The sequence below is a fragment of the Moschus berezovskii genome, chromosome 12 (assembly GCF_049115385.1).
Source record: "Moschus berezovskii isolate FMDL1 chromosome 12, NW_MosBer_1.0, whole genome shotgun sequence".
NCBI lineage: Eukaryota > Metazoa > Chordata > Mammalia > Artiodactyla > Moschidae > Moschus > Moschus berezovskii.
The window spans coordinates 69,301,711-69,321,751 of NC_142471.1; the positions used below are offsets into that span (position 1 = coordinate 69,301,711).

Consider the following 20,041-nt stretch of genomic DNA (forward strand, 5'->3'; position numbering starts at 1 on the left):
TTCAGAATTTTTTTTCTCCTGAGCCACCAATGAACCTAGCAGGGTTTGGTCAGTGTGTTTAAGAATGAGTCTTTATGGGTCTGCTTAGGATGTCCGCCCCCTCCCATTTCCCAGATTTGCCCAAGTGCCTACTAGAAATAGATTCCTGAGTCCAACCCATCCAGTAAGTATGGAATTGGACCAGGGAATATATATTTTCAGTAAGAAAGTGAAGGGATTCTTACAACTTGGAAAATGGGAAACTGCCCCACCTCCCGAACACCTTTTTGGGTTTGCAGCATACTTGGAAAGCATTGTAGGGAGCCGGTGCTACCGGCAGGTGGTGCTACGTGACCGTGAGCTGCAGAGGGCGTCTGTCCCTTATGGATAAGCGAGCGGCTCCAGCGGAGCGCGCAGGTGTGGTATTGGGGCCCACGGGCCACCGCTCATCCCGAGCGGAGAGGCGCGCAGGAGTAAAGAAGCGGGCCGCAGCCGGTGGCTCGGTTTCATTTTAGGCTAATGTGCATCTTGGGTTAGAAAGGCGCAGCCCTCTCTGCACGGGCACTGAGCACGCGGGAGCCGGCAGCGTGGCCCGGCGAGAACCGGCCACCTCGGGCCACAGGACATTAGTCCAGCGGGCCAACCTAGGGACAGGGTTACTACCGAGGCCCCTCGGGGTCGTCAGACTCGCAGAAGGCCCCTGTGCATTGGCAGCCGGGACGGGGGGCTCCGCCCCTCGTACGGCTCTCATCTGTGACTGGCTCTTGGGCCCGGGCTGGCCACACCTCCTCCCCTCGCACATACACAAGAGTCACGCGCCTTTCAGTTGGAAACTTGGAGTGCAGAGGAGGACGCTGTCCCTCGTCTCCCCACCCACTTATCTTGCCATTGGCTCGCGGCGCCGCTCACGGCCACGCCCCCATTCCAGCCCCCTGGCTGGGAGGGCGGGCACCTGCTGGTGATTGGCTGGCCGGCCTGCCTCTCGCAGGAGCCGCTGGCACTCCCCCCACCCTCTCCCCCCTCCCGCTAGCCTCGAGGTCTCGGTGCGGGCCCAGGCCGAGTCAGTGTCAGTCAGGGAGGCGGGTTGCTGAGCAGTGGGCTCGAACACTGCGTTGCAGTCTCGCCCCGGGCCGGTGCCTGCGCCCGCGCCGCCGGCTGAGAAGGATGAAGCCGCAGCTGGAGCAGCCACCCTATGATTGGCTGTGGCGCTTGTGAACCCGAAGTAAAGATGGCGGGCGGGCAGGCAGCCGCCGCACTGCCCTCTTGGAAGATGGCGGCGCGCCGCAGCCTCAGCGCCCGCGGCCGGGGGGTCCTGCAGGCGGCGGCGGGGCGGCTGCTGCCGTTGCTACTGCTGAGCTGCTGCTGCGGCGCGGGCGGCTGCACGGCGGTGGGCGAGAACGAAGAGACGGTGATCATCGGGTTGCGGCTGGAGGACACGAACGACGTGTCGTTCATGGAAGGGGGGGCGCTGCGGGTGAGCGAGCGGACCCGGGTCAAGCTGCGGGTGTACGGGCAGAACATCAACAACGAGACATGGTCCCGCATTGCTTTCACAGAGCACGAGCGGCGGCGCCACAGCCCCGGCGAGCGCGGGCTGGGGGGCCCCGCGCCGCCGGAGCCGGACAGCGGCCCCCAGCGCTGCGGCATCCGCACATCAGATATCATCATCTTGCCCCATATCATTCTTAACCGCCGTACATCGGGCATCATTGAGATAGAGATCAAACCGCTGCGCAAGATGGAGAAGAGCAAGTCCTATTACCTGTGCACGTCGCTCTCCACGCCAGCCCTAGGCGCCGGCGGCTCGGGGTCCTCGGGTGGCGCCGTCGGGGGCAAGGGCGGCTCCGGCGTGGCCGGGCTCCCACCGCCCCCGTGGGCCGAGACCACCTGGATTTATCACGATGGCGAGGACACCAAGATGATCGTGGGGGAGGAAAAGAAGTTCCTGCTGCCCTTCTGGCTGCAGGTGATCTTCATTTCGCTGCTTCTCTGCCTTTCGGGCATGTTCAGCGGCCTCAACCTTGGACTCATGGCCCTAGACCCGATGGAGCTGCGCATCGTGCAGAACTGCGGCACCGAGAAGGAGAAGAATTACGCCAAGCGCATCGAGCCCGTGCGCAGGCAGGGCAACTACCTGCTGTGCTCGCTGCTGCTGGGCAACGTGCTGGTCAACACCACGCTCACCATCCTGCTCGACGACATCGCTGGCTCAGGCCTGGTGGCGGTGGTGGTCTCCACCATCGGCATCGTCATCTTCGGGGAGATCGTGCCCCAGGCCATCTGCTCCCGGCACGGCCTGGCTGTGGGAGCCAACACCATCTTCCTCACCAAGTTTTTCATGATGATGACCTTTCCCGCTTCTTACCCGGTCAGCAAGCTGCTGGACTGCGTTCTGGGCCAGGAGATAGGCACCGTCTATAACCGGGAAAAGCTGCTGGAGATGCTCCGGGTCACAGACCCCTACAATGACCTCGTAAAGGAGGAGCTGAATATCATCCAAGGGGCGCTGGAGCTCCGCACCAAGACGGTGGAGGACGTGATGACTCCCCTCCGGGACTGTTTCATGATCACCGGCGAAGCCATTCTGGACTTCAACACCATGTCGGAGATCATGGAGAGCGGCTACACTCGCATTCCAGTATTTGAGGGGGAACGCTCCAACATCGTGGACCTCCTCTTCGTCAAAGACTTGGCCTTCGTGGATCCAGATGACTGTACTCCCCTGAAAACCATCACGAAATTTTATAACCACCCCTTGCACTTTGTTTTCAATGACACCAAGTTGGACGCTATGCTGGAAGAATTTAAGAAAGGTGGGAAAATTTTGGTATCCTTTCATTGGCTTGCTCTTTCTCACTCCATCCTCCTCCCTACTTGAGTCTTCTACCCTCAGACCAACCCCCCAAGGCGAGTTGACCGGAATTTCTCCTCTCTTTTAATTGTAAAGTTGAAAGGGTGGCATGGATTTGGGGGTGGATTGAAGTAGTAAGCGCTTCTAGGTTCTTTAAAACCACAAGACTGCCCTGGCTTGCTTCCCCCTCTATCAAAGCAGGCTTCCTATTTTCTGTGCATGGTACTCTTACCCCCTGCACTCTGGCCTTGAGAGATCTGCTGCATTCATTGCGGGATTCTGAGTGGGTAGATGAAAAAAGGGACCCGCTGATGCCATGCTGTGCCATTTGGTTGCCATGTACTAATCTCAGGCATTTGGAGAAGGTTTAAATGGCTTTTCTAAACCCAGAGCAAGCAGTTGATATTTCCGAGATTGGAAGTGCATTTTCAGTTGCTTCAGTTCCTGGTTGTCTGGTGACCTGTGGGAGAGATTAGGGCCTACTTTTGAGAACAGGGTATGTATGGGATAAGCCAGGTATCACCAGAGATAAAATCACTCATTTGGTTGACTTGCCTTAACTGGAAAAGAGGTGTTTTGTTGTTGTTATTGTTTTTAAACTAAAGCTATTTGTTAATATATAACTTGAAAAGACTAGAGATAAGTTAACCTTTTATGAGGCTCTATATTGCTTAGCTTTCTTCACTGTTTGTTTACATTTACCTGACAACAAATAAAATTTCCCAAACCAAGTGTGGTTTTGGCAGAAAGCTTGGATCTTTAACAATGGGATTAATTCCTGTATATGGTTTGTCTATTTCTTGAGACTTTCTGGTTTAAAAGTGTTCTTTTTAACCTTGATCACCTGGTATGTTAAATGGAAGTGTGTCTGCGAGTCATTGTTCACTGTTCCAGGGAGTTTTACCAGGAAAGAGAAGTACAGAGGGTGTACTCACCTTTCTTGCCTAGTGGTATTTTCTGTAAGCTCACAGTGTTATCACTGAAATTCTGACTTTAAAAACGTTTCCAGTAAGTAGCTAGCTTTGTTAATTGAAAGCCAAGTTTTGATACTGAGTTTTTAAATGGTTACTGTGCAGGTGCATGTTCATGTATGAGAATGTGTACATAACCTTTTAATGAATCAATAGTCCTCAAAACTAACTTTTCCTTCTTCCAATAGAATTTTGATCACTGAGAGTGGTCTCTCCACTGAAAAAGGCCATGTGTAAGTGGTGACAGCTCGATGGATGTGATGATATGAACATAGAGTATGCAGCTGTCCTAATTCCATTTTCCTCCCTGAATGCTGTCCTCTCTGGAACAGGATCACACTGCAGTAATTTTCAGATAGAGCAGAATGCGCTTCAGAGATGGGGTAATTTGCATTTAAAAGCAGAAGGAGATTCTTCTGGATTCTTAAACAGTAAAAAGAAAATGTCCATTATCTCTTAAGTGACAGAGCTTCTTTGGAGATGGCATTATTCTTTCACTACTAAATTGTTAATTAGAGCATCTAACCAGTCTCTTTTTTCATTTTGCAGTAGAATGTGGAATACAGAAAAATGTCTTGAAATGCTTGAAAATGGCTTTGAAATACTTTATTTTCCTTTTGTTGCTAAATTTCCCAATATTGATAGAGATAATATATTCTTTTTTTATTATTAAGAATTTTTGCATATCTGCTGATGGATTGGCAGCACTGCTGTGTACTCCCTGCTGAAATCTCTTCACTTCTGTATCTTTTATTTTTTTTCTTTGAGAATTTAGTTCTGCCCCTTGCAACTCATTAATCTTGCCCCCTCTCTCAAAATCTCAAGATTTGCATTATTTTGAAATTTGCTTTTGATTGTCCTTGAACAGTTTTCCTCTGAATGATTTATTTTTACTAGGAACTTTTCCCTTTCCCCAAATTACCTCTCACAGTACTTTCTGTGAAATGTATCCTTTACATTTTCCTGTGAATTCTAAAAAAAAAAAAAGATAATGCACAAGATTTTATTTTTGTCTGTAACCAGAATAATGTACTCAGTTAAGAAGACAGTATGAATTAAAGGTGCATTCATGCTAGTAGCTTATTTGGAAGAGTGGGCAATGACAGTTGGTTGCAAATGGGAAATTTAAGCCATGATCATAAAAGGCTAGAGTGGGTGCTTGTTGCTTAAACTGTCGAAATAATTGATTTTTCAACTTCCTTTCCTTGATTTTTTTTTTTGGATGAGTGTGGCCGTTTTAATCTTACTAATAGCTGCATTATTTCTTTTTTCTGTGTTAAAATATTTCACCTGATTTTTTTTTCCTTCTTCATTTTCTGATTCAGTTATGAAGTAATGTGAACAGTCAACCTGCCACTGTTTTTCTCCATTGAATAATGCTTTGTGGGATGGTTTGAAGACTTTTACTTCTCTTTTCCTCTTTCTTCTAACAACACCAACTATAACTCCCCCACACAGGTTAGACCCTTAATCCACATCTCATTGAAAAGTATCCTTCCTAATTAAAAATGTCTGCATTGAAGCCTTTCCTGGATATAGGTCTGCATCATTAGTCTCAGTTATTCATTACTAAGGAAGGGGAAAGTTTCTGTAATGTGGAAAGAAATGAAAAGCTACCTTTATGTAGTGGCTTCCCAGGTGGCTCAGTGGTAAAGAATCCCCCTGCCAATGCAAGAGATGTGGGTTCAGTTCCTGGGTCAGGAAGAGCCCATGGAGAAGGAAATGGCAACCCACTCCAGTATTCTTGTTTGGGAAATCCCATGGACAGAGAACCTGGTGGGCTGTAGTCCACGGGGTCGCAAAAGAGTCAGACATGACTAAGCAACTAAAACAGCAGCCACCTTTCTGTGTTATGTAGTATATGTAAATAATCTTCTTTCTAATTATTAGATGTTTTTGCCTGGCTTTGGTGCTAGTGGTAAAGAACCCGCCTGCCAGTGCAGGAAACATAAGAGACACGGGTTTGATCCGTGGGTGGAAAAGATTCCCTGGAGGTGGGCATGGCAACCCACTCCAGTAATCTTGCCTGGAGAATCCTATGGACAGAGGAGCCTGGCAGGCCACACTCCATAGGGTTGCAAAGAGTTGGACAGGACTGAAGCAACTTAGCATGCATGCAGGCCTGGCTGCCAGGAAACAGGAACTTCTGTGAGGTTCAGTTCAGTTTAGTTCAGTCGCTCAGTCGTGTCTGACTCTTTGCGACCCCATGAATCACACCACGCTAGGCCTCCCTGTCCATCACCAACTCCCAGAGTTCACTCAAACTCACCTCCATCAAGTCAGTGATGCCATCCAGCCATCTCATTCTCCGTTGACCCTGTCTCCTCCTGCCCCCAATCCCTCCCAGCATCAGACTCTTCTCCAGTGAGTCAACTCTTCGCATGAAGGTGGCCAAAGTATTGGCGTTTCAGCTTTATCATCAGTCCTTCCAATGAACACCCAGGACTGATCTCCTTTAGAATGGACTGGTTGAATCTCCTTGCAGTACAAGGGACTCTCAAGAGTCTTTTCCAACACCACAGTTCAAAAGCATCAATTCTTCAGCTATCAGCTTTCTTCACAGTCCAATTCTCACATCCATACATGACCCCTGGAAAAACCATAGCCTTGACTAGAGGGACCTTGGTTGGCAAAGTAATGTCTCTGCTTTTTAATATGCTATCTAGGTTGGTCATAACTTTCCTTCCAAGGAGTAAGCGTCTTTTAATTTCCTGGCTGCAATCAGCATCCGCAGTGATTTTGGAGCCCCCAAAATAAAGTCTGACATTGTTTCCACTGTTTCCCAATCTATTTCCCAAGTTAGAAGACAGTAATTATGCTAATTTTGCAGTTAGCTCATTATTATGACTTATTTGCTCTCTGCAAAGTGCAGGGCTTAGTGCTTTACATGAATCGCCTTGTTTAAATCTTCTGATAACTGATTGAGGCATCATCCCCATTTTACAGATGAGGAAATTGAGGGATAGGTGAAATGATGTGTTCAAGGTCATTGAGTAATTTGTTGTTTTGGGGTTGGTGTGACAACTAGACCCATACTCTTAACCGTTCTTTTATGCTGATCCCTTGATCCCGATTTTACATTTTTATTTTAATTGAGGTGAGGTTTGGTCAAAATACTGCCTCAGGGCTTGTTGAAAGCAGCAGACATAGAAATGTATTTAAACATTAAACACGGCCTTAAACCAGTGCTTTTGTGATGTGGTACCTAACAGTTGGCATCCCCACTTTTGCCGTTAAAATAAGTCAGTTTTTGATGTGTATGATCCTAAATCTAAACAATTCTATTTCCAGTATTGTAGGTCAAGATTCACTTTGGTATTCTGTATTTTGTACTCAGCTGCCTCTGTAGTGGGTTCCTCTAACCCCTGACTAGTAGCTAACGTATGTGGTCCTGTTTTACTCTTAGTCTCACATCTGTTTGTGTTGCAGGGCTAACTCAAACCCAGTTTTATGTTTTAATTTTGATTTTATTTACATTTTTTGTAGCCACTTTTGTGATAATTGGTTGCCATCGAGCCTCCTGTACAGCCTTCCCCCCACCCCGCCACCCTGAGTGTGCCACACCATCAGCCTTTCTCTTTGTAAGCTTTATAGTTACTTATAAATCTAAAAAAGAGAACAAAAGTAAATCCCACTAGTGGATTACGAGAATTTTAGAAAAATCACCTAAAGCACAGTAGTGTAGAGGAAGGAAAAGTTAAATTAAAGGTTGCTACCTTTGTGTGCAGAAAGTGCCCTGGAGGCTCTTACTCTACCTGGCAAAACCTAACAAAAGTCTGTGGGCCCTAAGCCGCTGCAGTTTGTTTGCTTCCTTTTGTTTCTTTTAGCTTTGTAACAATTGTATTCCAATATTGCAGAGCACGCTCTTTTATAGCTGCTGCAGACTTTGCCGGACTATTTTTTTAAAACTCGAAACAGGTAAATTCATCAGATAATGTTCTTTAAGGGAAGAATGCAGTGTGTAAGTTTCACTTAAACATTAGGTGTACAAGTTCTCCCTTCCTGTAACACAAGTCTTTCCGTATTAATGTACTGAGAGCTTAATATTGAAAACTTTTTCCTCACCATATACAGTGTTCCATTTGCCTAGAATCTAGGAAGATATTTTTATTGATATTTAAAGGGCCACCTCATGCGACGAGTTGACTCACTGGAAAAGAGTCTGATGCTGGGAGGGATTGGGGGTGGGAGGAGACGGGGACGACAGAGAATGAGATGGCTGGATGGCATCACCGACTCGATGGACATGAGTTTGAGTGAACTCTGGGAGTTGGGGATGGACAGGGAGGCCTGGTGTGCTGTGATTCATGGGGTCGCAAAGAGTCGGACACGACTGAGCGTCTGAACTGAACTGAACTGAAAGGTATGAATGGTGTCCAGGGTGTAGGGGTGGGGGTGGATATATTTGTTTTTTTGATCTTGTAGGTTTATTAATTTTTTGCAAATTAATGAGCAAATGTGATACTAGTATAATTTTGCACATTTTTAGAACATAATTTTGAAATATCCGGATAGTATAGAATCAGAGCTGGAAGACAGGCAACAGCTCATGGATCATGTAGTCCAGTTTGTGAAGCTTACCAAATGATGAGACTCACTTGGATCACTTACTAAGAATTACTTCCTAAGCTTCACTAAGAGACCCCCTGAACTAGAGTCTCTAGGGAAGGGGGTTTGGACTTTACACTGTTAGTGTAAACAGTTATTGTGAGGTAGTTCTTGTGATGAGGTGAGTTTAGGAAACTTTGGTCTAGTCAGCCTCTCTTGAGCGGGAGAGAATGAGGAGAGAAAGCTAAGCGACTTGTGTAGGGCTACCCACCTAACTAGTAGTATCAATAGCCTTAGAACCTGACTCTAGCATGGAGGTCTTTCCATTCCAACAAGCAGGCCTTCTGGTTCCAAGTTCAGGGTACCTTTAAACTCTTGTCAGAGTTAAAGGCAGCTGCATCATTGAGAAAACAAATATTCAGCTTTGCCATTGGTTTTTATTTGCCTTGTGATTTTGATATCAATATTTTTGATATCTGGCATTCAAGTCATCTTTGACAGGCATTTTGTTACATAGAAAATGAGTCTGAATGTGTGACCTCATTTTCTTTTAGTTTTTTTTTTTTTTTTTAGTTTTTCTCCTCTGCTAAGATTATACTGTGAAGCGTGTTTTATGAAATGGGTGTTGATATCTAGATTGAAGCCTTAGGTAGTTAAGTGTAAACTATTTCTTTTGAGTTAACTAACTTGTTTTAGATATCCCTGAGTAATTTCGTTGTTATTGTTTCTTCTGTGAACTGAACTGAATGGGATGAAACTTCTTTGATTCTTTTCATTTTTGTTCAAGGTGCAGGTCTGTGATAGGTCATTAAAGGATTTGAAGCATGTGTCCCATTCATCTGTGTGTTCCCCTTTTCAGGTTTTTTTATCATGTAAACAAAATTCTTATAGAGGATCCAGTCTGAATTTTGACGGTTGTTTGTGTTAGTGTCACTGAAGCCTTTTAGGTCAAGACATGCCATAGATGAATACCAGGTCTGACTTAGTATTCCGTTCGGTCGCTCAGTCGTGTCCGACTCTTTGCGACCCCGTGGACTGTAGCCTACCAGGCTTCTCCGTCCATGGGATTCTCCAGGCAAGAATACTGGAGTGGGTTACCGTTTCCTTCTCCAGGGGATCTTCCCGACCCAGGGATCGAACCCAGGTCTCCCGCATTGGAGGCAGATGCTTTAACCTCTGAGCCACCAGGGAACCTGGATGAAATAGGAAGGGGTCTTGTTCTGCTTTTTCTCTTGGTTTTTATCATTCCAAACCAGTACCGTACTAGGAGGTAGTGGTTAATTTTAATTATTAGCAGCCCTAAACACAAGTTAAAATCTTACCAACCAGGAAAATGCACAAAATAGACTGAGCCAACGTAGTATTTTATGATTTTATTTGCTCTTGAACTACTTCAACCCTTAAGAGCAAACCTCTGGACTTGATTTGATGTTTACAGTACTTTAGTTACATATAAAGTAGTATATTTCTTTCTGAGGAGCCCTTTCCTCTGAATACACATTTTATTGGTAGTAAGCGTCAATTCCAGTTAAGATTTGCTTGGCACGTAAAGGACAGTTATTAAACTAAATACATAGAAATGGATGACTGGGATTGAATACAATTTCAGTATTGTCTTTTCATCTTTTCTCAGAACACAAACAAGAAACCCCAAATCCTACCAACACTGCAAAGGAGAGACCATAGGAAGCATTCTTTCAACATCACATCACTGGCACCTCTAGAGTATCTGCATAGAGGGATGTTCAGGGAGGCAGGCTGCGGAAGGGGGAGAAAGGGGACTAAGAACAAGCACCCTCTGAAGATGATGTGTTTATTAGACTGGCTGAGGGCTTGAGGGACATAATGGGGGTGCTGACTCTTTCCCACTTTGACATCAGTGCGACCACTGATCATAAATATTGATGTAATGATGATGAGATCCTCATTTCTTCATACTTAACCCTCTCTTGCCGTCAGACCTAGATGGGAATATTTCTTTGTTTGAATTCACATCCTGTGGGGAGGCTACTACCTGCTAGTGTAAAGGTTAAAAAATATGTGTTCTTCCTGAATCTACTTTGGACAGGTAACTTAGCCTCTTTAAGTTTCAGTGTTTTCATAGTAAAATGGGATATTTTCTAACTCATACTGCACTTAGTAAAGATTAATGTGATAATGAATGTGAAAATGCTTCTATACCAGTACCAGTCACTTTGCTGTTTGTTGTTCAGTTGCTAGGTTGTGTCTGACTCTTTGTGATCCTGTGGACTACAGCACTCAGGCTCCCCTGTCCTTCACTGTGTCCAGGAGTTTGCTCAGATTCATGTCCTTGAGTCAGTGATGCTATCTAACCATCTATCCTCTGCCGCCTCCCCCTCCTTTTGCCTCAATCTTTTCCAGCATTACTTGTCTTTTCCAGTGAGTTGGCTCTTTGCATCAGAGTATTGGAGCTTCAGCTTCCAGCATCAGTCCTTCCAAAGAATATTGAGGGTTGATTTCCTTTAGGATTGACTGGCTTGATTCCTTGCAATCCAAGGGACTCTCAAGAGTCTTCTCTAGCACCACAGTTCAAAAGCATCAGTTCTTCAGTGCTCAGCCTTCTTTCTGGTCCAACTCTCACATCTGTACATGACTACTGGAAAAACCATAGCTTTGACTATACCAACCTTTGTAGGCAAAGTGATGTCTCTGCTTTTTAATATGCTGTCTAGGTTTGTCATAGCTTTCCTTCCAGGGAGCAAGTGTCTTTTAATTTCATGGCTGTAGTCACCATCTGCAGTGATTTTGGAGCCCAGGAAAATCAAATCTGTCACTGCTTCTACTTTTTCCCCTCATATTTGCCATGAAGTGATGGGACTGAATGCCATGATCTTAGTTTTTTGAATGTTGGGTTTTAAGCCAGCTTTTTCACTCTCCTCTTTCACCTTCATCAAAAGGCTCTTTATTTCCTCTTCACTTTGTGCTGTTAGAGTGGTATTATTTGCATATCTGAGGTTGTTGATATTTCTCCTGGCATTCTTGATTCCAGCTTGTGATTTATCCAGCCCAGAATTTCGAATGATATACTCTGCACATATGTTAAATAAGCGGGGTAACAATATCCAGCCTTGTTGTACTCCTTTCCCAATTGTGAACTCCTTTCCTAATTGTTCCATGTCCGGTTCTAATTGTTGCTTCTTGACCTGTATACAGGTTTCTCAGGAGACAGGTAAGGTGGTCTGGTATTCCTGTCTCTTTAAGAATTTTCCACAGAGCTCAGTTAACCATTATTTTTATGTAATGATTCTGTACACTCTTTGGTGGTGGTCTTGGTCTTTCTCTAGACTAATGATTGCAAGTCAAGAGAGACACCTTGGGTCATGTGTGCACCAAGTTGTTAATGGAAGTTGAAATTTTTTTTTTTTTGGTGGGGCCATGCGGCTTGCAGGATCTTAATTCCCTGACCAGAGATTGAACTGGGGCCACTTCAGGGAAGTGCTGAGTCTGGAATTGCCCTGGATGTCGAAATTTTGAAAAGTAGCTAATAGTAGTAGGTTGGTTTTTTTTCTTTTTTGTGATTGAATTCTAGGCTTTTCTAGCTGATGCTCTTACTTATGAGATGGCCACATGTGTATATGTTTTTAAGGAGAACAATGCAATTGATTACATGTTCTGTCCTCTTTAGAGTAAGAATGCTGAATTTTAAAAAAATCTTCATTCTCTTTAACTGTAAGTGACTGAAAAAGACAGCAAAGTTTAAAAGAAATAGACCAAATTCTCAAGGATTTTGGAAAGCCTTGAATAATCAAAGTTAGAAGATTAAAGAAAGATCTCAAATTAATCGGATAAAACTTTTTAACATTGCCATTTTTTATGCTTTTGACATAATTAGTGTCTAATATAGCAAGTTTTTGTTGCTAATAGCAATGTAACTTTGTAATACTTTTGGAAGGCAACCAGGAATCATAAAAATATCCTTCAAAGGGTTTAGTAATTTTTTTCCCCTGGAAATCTTAATTCAGTGGTACAGTTCAAGAGAAGAAAAGAGCTATGTTGGCTTTTCATGTTGCATGTATATTGCAAAAATACCTATAGTGAAAAATTAGAGATGACTTAAATATATCTAATACTTTAAGATAGGACATGGAAGAAAAGGAATTAAGAAAATGATAGGTGTCAGTTAATCACAACCATTTAATGATCATATGGTCATTAAAGGCCATGTAGCAATATGGAAAATTTATACTGACTGTTTTGTATAGATTATAGATATGTGAAAATATACATGTGTATAGACTGGAAGGGAACATGGACAAGTTAATAGTTGATGTGTTAGGATAGGGTGATCATAGATCATCTTTTCAAAAATCCCTTTGTTAACTTTGCAGAATAACATACCTGGCAAAAATTCAAATCTGCTGAGAACATTATGAGTCCTGTTCTTGGGAAAAGTGACCTTTACTAATGGAGAACTCATATCATTCCATTTCTCCTTAGGAACATTTTGCTGCTGAGATAAATGGTTCCTTTAAATTTTTTAAAAATTGAGATATAATTAACAAACCATAAAATTCACCCTTTTTATGTGTACAACTTGGTTTTTAGTGTATTCACAAGGTTGTATAGTCATCACTGTTGTCTACTTCTAGAGCATTTCCTACTCCAGGAAGAATCACATTAATAGTCACTCTCCATTCCCCTCTTACCTGGAGACCATTAGTCTACTTTCTGTCTCTATGTATTTGCTTGTTCTGGACTGTTCATGTAAATTAAATCATATACTATGTGGCCTTTTGTGTCTGGCTTCTTTTACTTAGTGTAATGTTTTCAAGGTTCATGCATGTACATCCATGTAACATGTATCAATATTTCATTCATTCATTTTTATGGTCAAATAGTATTCCATATTATGGATGTACCACATTTTGTGTTTTCACCCATCAATAGATGGACATTCAGACTGTTTCTAGTTTTTGGCTATTATAAATATTAGTATACATGTTTTTGTATGGATGTAAGTTTTCAATTCTCATGGGTAGATACCTAGGAGTAGAATTGCTGGGTCTATGGTAATTCTATATTTAACCCTGAGAAACTGCCAAACTGTTTTCCAAAATGGCTGCACCATTTTACATTCTCACTGAAGATGTATAAACATTCCAATTTCTCCATATCCTTGCCAACTCTTGTTATTGTTGTTTGTTTGTTTGTTTGTTTAATTATGGCCATCCTAATAGGTGTGAAGTGGTGTGTCATTGTGGTTTTGATTGGTATTTTCCTAGTCTCTAATGATGTTGAGCATCATTTCATCTTGTTGGCCATTTGTTTATCTTCTTTGGAGAAAAGTCTATTCCAATCTCTTTTGTCCATTTTAAAAATTGCATTGTCTTTTTATTATTTAATTGTAAGAGTTCTTTATGTATTCCACATACTAGTTTCTTACCAGGTATATAATTTGCAAATATTTTTTCCTATTCTGTTGGTTGTCTTTTCACTTTCTTGGTAGTAACCTTTGAAACAGAAAAGTTTTAATTTTGATGAAGTCCAATTCCTTTTTTTTGCTTTGTCTTTATTGTCATTTCTAAGAAACCATTGTCTGGTCTTAGGTCACAAACTTTTTTGCCTATGTTATCTTCTAAGACATTCATAGGTTATTTTCTACATGTGAATCTTTAGTCCATTTTGAGTTCATTTTTGTATATGGTATGTGATAGCAGTCTAACTTTATCCTTTTGCATGTGAATATCTCATTGTTCCAGCACGGTTTGTTGAAAAGACTTGTCTTGGCATTCTTATCACAAGTCAATTAACCGTAAACGTGAAAGTTTATTTCTGGACTCTAAATTCTGTTCCACTGATACATATCTTCATATGTTAGTACCACGCTCTTTTGGTTCTTGTAGTTTTAGAGTAAGTTTTGAAATTGGGACAAATGAATTATCCAACTTTGTTCTTTTTCATGATAATTTTGATGAAATTGATCCCTTGCAATTCCATATGAATTTTTCATGGATATTCTTGTTCATTTCTGCAAAGGCAGTTGAAATTTTGATAGAGATTGCATTGAACCTGTCAGTTTGGGGAGTATTACAGTGTTAACAGTATTAAATCTTTCATCCATGACTATGGGATATCTTCCCATTTATTTAGGTCTTTTTAAATTTCTTTCAACAGTGTTTTGTATTTTTCAGTGCATTTGCAATCTTTTTGTTAAATAAAATACTTGGAATAAAAGTTTTTTGATACTGTTGTAAATGGAATCATTTTATTAATTTCATAGGTAGTATGTAGAATATAATTTATTTTTGTATATTGATCTTTTAGCCTGCAGCCTTGATGAACTCATTTATTAGATAACGCATGGTAAAATAGGAAAGTGCTTTTCAAAAACATGTGAGTTTGGAGGGGATTATCCTATGTTTCATTTGATTGTAGTGGACTTAATTTTTTCTTTAAAAAATTTAGGCATTTTTACTTACCGCTTTCATGTATGTAGAGTGAAGCTCTATCTATGACTGACATTGTCATTCTTCGGCAAAGATGATAGGAAAGAATAAAATTCTTTCTCAGATTAGATGTAGGAAAAAAAGAAATAGGCTGTGTGAAACGTTTTAGAGAGACCAAAAATACAGCTGGCTGGAGCTTGGGAGTTTAAAAGTTCATCTGTTTGTATTTAATGTTTGGAGTGGTTTTGTATAAGACTTGGGATTTGGGCTAGGAGATGAACACAGAAAAGCCTGTGTTTGCTTGCTATCTAAATGTGCCTTTCTTCTCCGGGCCATTTTACCAAAGGTTTTCTTTGGGTCATTTTTACAGAGACTAGAAAAAACCCTGACTTTTAGTCGCTCTGCATTTCATACTGCCATTGTCAATGTAATCCTTAAGGTTTTTAGGTATCAGGTAACCGGAAGAGACAAAATGAAATTCTCTGCTCTTTTATTTTTTCTTTTTTTGTGTGGGGAGTGGGGGGCTGGTAATCTGAGAGGGAGAATGTTTTCCCATACTAGCAAAGACAGATTGAGGGCATCATCTGATCAAGACAGATTGAGGGCATCATCTGATCTTTATGGGAGTGTGCAAAGCCTCAGTTTTTCCATTTGCCCATCTGCAATCATAAAAACAATGTGCTGACTCAACTTGGAGCCTCTGCAGAATGGCATTTGGGGCTTAGGCAGTCTTGAAAACCATGCAGGAGATGGAAATATTTGAGCAGGTTTTTAGAGGTAGCACTGAAAACAGCTGAAATGAGACTGTGTTCTCATCTCCTTCAAGTTTTGTTTCTTGAGCAGTCACTTCTAGTAGTAATGTCACTGGTGGTAGTAATAGCCACTAGTCGACATCCTTGATTTAAGGCATGGCAGAAATAATTTGGTCTCTGTAGAGCTGATTACTGAGCAGAGATTTTTCCTGTTCCGGTGGTTATACTTTAGGGGTATGGGATTGTTTGGTGTAGGGAGTGAGATTCTGCTGCAAGCAAATCAATTGGGTAAAATACTATTATGATCATACTGGGTGGGCCATCTGCTAAGTTTTTTCTTTAAAATTTTTATTTCTTTGTTCATGTGTATCTACATTTACCCTCGAAGGCTGGAAGAACATTTACCAAAATACAATATCATGTAACCTTCAAGTGTACAGCACAGTGATTCAGTTATATTCTTTTTCAGATATACTATTGAATATAGTTCCCTGAGCTACATATCAACAGCTATCCTTGTTGGTTATCTATTTTATACATGTGAAAGTGAAGTCGCTCAGTCGTGTCCGACTCTTTGCAACCCCATGGACTGTAGCCTACCAGGCTCCTCCATCCATGGAATTTTCCAGGCAAGAGTCCTGGAGTGGGTTGCCACATTGTTTTTTTAAGCATGTATTTTGTAATGTTTGGAGGGAAATGAAATGTTAAAATGTTATTAAAGGTATACATTTTGTAACTTGAATCACTAATTTAGGTATTAAAGTGAAATTCAGTATACTTAGGTGAAATTTATCCTTTTTCCTTCAGAATATGGACTATTTTGTCATAATGCAGCCATGCTGTTATTTGTGCCATTTTATCCTCTTAGAATTCTTAGCGTTTGGAATGAAAGATGCATTTTAAAACCCATAAAATATACGTGTATATGTGTACATGTGTGTGAGTGCACATGAACGTGTAAAACAGCTTAGCAAAATTAATTTTGTATTTGAAAAACAAAATAGGTTTTTGTGCTTCGTTTTCAAAACATTATCATTTGACAAAATCAGGTTTAGATTTCTACCTGGACTATATGGAGTGAAGCGATTTGATACTTACTTAATTGCTCTTATTAAATAAAAGGTTGGTGAAGTAGTTGAGTTTCACCTAGGTGTGTCCTTTTAGCATAAAGCTGTAATACTGAGATACCTCTCATTTAGGGACACTGAGATTCTGGAAACTGATACTTCCTTTTATCTATAGAAATCAGTACTGTAAAAGCAGTAATAATTATTAAAAGAAAAAAGGAATATTTTGGAACCACACGTACGTGAAGCTCAGTAGTTTCCAGACTATCTTTATACATTTGCTACATAAAAAGACTTTTTAACTTTGATCATGTCAGATACTTGATTGTAGTTCTATAAAATTATATACCTGTTATATACATCATTTATCTCAGGTAGATAAAAAAGATGTGATTTTCTTTGTTTTTCTGAATGTATACAGAAACTTTATATTTCTTTGTAGGATAAGTTAGTTGTCATTTAGGCATCTTTCCTAAAGTGTGTTTTCTTTTTTTAAAAAAATTATTTTTATTTTTGGCTATGCTGGGTCTTTGTGCTACACAGGGGCTTTCTCTAGTTGCCACAAGTAGGGGGCTGCTCTCTACTTACAGTGCTCAGGCTTCTCATTGTGGTAGCATCTCTTGTTTTGGAGCCAGGGCTTTAGAGCACGGGCTCAGTAGTTGTGGCTCATGGGCTTAGTTGCCTTGCAGCATGTGGAATCTTCCAAGACCAGGGGTAGAACCCGTGTCCCCTGCATTGGCAGGTGGATTCTTAACCACTAGACCACCAGGGAAGTCCCTAAAGTGTTTTTTCAGATGAGGTAAAATTATGACAGTGGATTTTTGCCTCTACTCTTTTATCTAACTTCCCAAGAAAGCTAATCATTTTAGGAACTGAAATTGATGTTTGCTTTCTGACAGCTGGTAAATAATCTGCCTGCAATGTGGGAGACCTGGGTTCGATTCTTGGGTTGGGAAGATCCCCTGGAGAAGGGAAAGGCTACCCACTCCAGTATTCTGGCCTGGAGAATTCCATGGAATTGCAAAGAGTGGGACACAACTGAGTGACTTTCACTTTCACTTCTGACAAAAGGTGACTAAATCGTGTCCAACTCTTGTGACCCCATGGACTGTGACAAACAGTAGTGTTCTTAAATAGTCCCATGCATATTAGGGAGTCAAATCTATTATTACTCAGTTCCTTGATATCTGAAAATATATGAAAGGTTTGGCATGCTTCCTCTACAATGAAACTCATCAGTTGACACAGAACCTTCAGCCAGCATTTCCGCATAAGCTTCTTCAATATGAATGGACAGCTAAACATCTCTGGATATTTGAGGAGAGCCTCTAATAGTCTCATAGTGAGACTAAACAAACAGAAAAAAGAATCTTAATTGACTTAAGCGGGTTTCAGTTCAGTCGCTCAGTCATGTCCAACTCTTTGCGACCCCATGAATCACAGCACGCCAGGTCTCCCTGTCCATCTCCAACTCCCGGAGTTCACTCAAACTCACCTCCATCAAGTCGGTGATGCCATCCAGCCATCTCATTCTCCGTCGTCCCCTTCTCCTCCTGACCCCAATCCCTCCCAGCATCAGAGTCTTTTCCAGTAAGTCAACTCTTCGCATGAGGTGGCCAAAGTATTGGAGTTTCAGCTTTAGCATCAGTCCTTCCAATGAAAACCCAGGATAGACTGGTTGGATCTCCTTGCAGTCCAAGGGACTCTCAAGAGTCTTCTCCAACACCACAGTTCAAAAGCATCAATTCTTCGGTGCTCAGCTTTCTCCACAGTCCAACTCTCACATCCATACATGACCCCTGGAAAAACCATAGCCTTGACTAGACGGACCTTGGTTGGCAAAGTAATGTCTCTGCTTTTTAATATGCTATCTAGGTTGGTCATAACTTTCCTTCCAAGGAGTAAACGTCTTTTAATTTCATGGCTGCAGTCAGCATCTGCAGTGATTTTGGAGCCCCAAAAAATAAAGTCTGACACTGTTTCCACTGTTTCCCCATCTATTTCCCATGAAGTGATGGGACCAGATGCCATGATCTTAGTTTTCTGAATGTTGAGCTTCAAGCCAACTTTTTCACTCTCCTCTTTCACTTTCATCAAGAGGCTTTTTAGTTCCTTTTCACTTTCTGCCTAAGGGTTCAGTTCAGTACAGTTCAGTCACTCAGTCGTGACCGATTCTTTGCGACCCCATGAATCACAGCACGCCAGGCCTCCCTGTCCATCACCAACTCCCAGAGTTCACTCAAACTCATGTCCATCGAGTCGGTGATGCCATCCAGCCATCTCATTCTCTGTTGTCCCCTTCTCCTCCTGCCCCCAATCCCTCCCAGCATCAGAGTCTTTTCCAGTGAGTCAACTCGTCGCACGAGGTGGCCAAAGTATTGGAGTTTCAGATTTAGCATCCGTCCTTCCAATGAACACCCAGGACTGATATCTCCTTAGAATGGACTGGTTGGCTCTCCTTGCAGTCCAAGGGACTCTCAAGAGTCTTCTCCAACACCACAGTTCAAAAGCATCCATTCTTTGGTGCTCAGCTTTCTCCACAGTCCAACTCTCACATCCATACATGACCACTGGAAAAACCATAACCTTGACTAGATGGACCTTGGTTGGCAAAGTAATGTCTCTGCTTTTTAATATGCTACCTAGGTTGGTCATAACTTTCCTTCCAAGGATTAAGTGTCTTTTAATGTCATGGCTGCAATCAGCATCTGCAGTGATTTTGGAGCCCAGAAAAATAGTCAGCCACTGTTTCCCCATCTATTTGCCATGAAGTGATGGGACCAGATGCCATGATCTTAGTTTTCGGAATGTTGAGCTTTAAGCCAACTTTTTCACTCTCCTCTTTCACTTTCATCAAGAGGCTTTTTAGTTCCTTTTCACTTTCTGCCATAAGGGTTAGCACACATTAACTAAAGTCCAACAAACCAAGTCACTTACAAGTATTACTTTCTTTGACCTCTTAAGGGCACTTAGGAAACCAGCTGTTAGTAGCAACTGTGAAGATTTGCTGTCTCTTCATACGTAATACAGATAGAATCTTTCCTGTATTCATTCAGCCTACCTGGTTGGTTGAGGCTCCCAACTAGGACGAATGTTGTTAAGTAAGCCCTTAAAGCTTCCTTAGCCTCACTGCATGTGCAGAGGCCAATGTAGGCATTTCTGGCAGTTATGTGTGTTAAGGAATTGTTACCTATTTTCCCTTTTTCCTTTACTATAAAATTAAAAACAAAAAATTCTTTCTGTGCTGGATCTTCCTTATGGTGCACAGGCTTTCTCTAGGTGTGGTGCCTGAGCTTCTCTAGCTGTGGCAAGTGGGCTTAGTTCCCCTGCTGCATGTGGGATCTTAGTTCCCTGACCAGGGATCAAACCCGTGTCTCCTACATTGAAAGGCGAATTCTTAACCACTGGACCAGCTGGGAAGTCTCAAGATTTCTTAAGGACTAGGTAGTTACTTCCCTTTCCTTGT

At 42.2% G+C, this 20,041-nt stretch overlaps 1 protein-coding gene across 2 annotated transcripts in view; it reads left to right on the top strand.

The window, feature by feature from the left end:
* Positions 1-963: 963 nt before the first annotated feature.
* The window catches only part of CNNM2 (cyclin and CBS domain divalent metal cation transport mediator 2), a 171,303-nt gene continuing 152,225 nt past the window's right edge, over positions 964-20,041 (top strand). Inside the window, exon 1 of one of the 2 annotated variants that reach the window (XM_055424742.2) lies at positions 964-2,792. In XM_055424742.2, coding sequence (XP_055280717.1) covers positions 1,172-2,792 — 1,621 coding nt within the window. In that variant the 5' untranslated portion in view covers positions 964-1,171. The remainder of the gene's footprint in view (positions 2,793-20,041) is intronic. The other variant, XM_055424743.2, reaches the window with a different exon arrangement.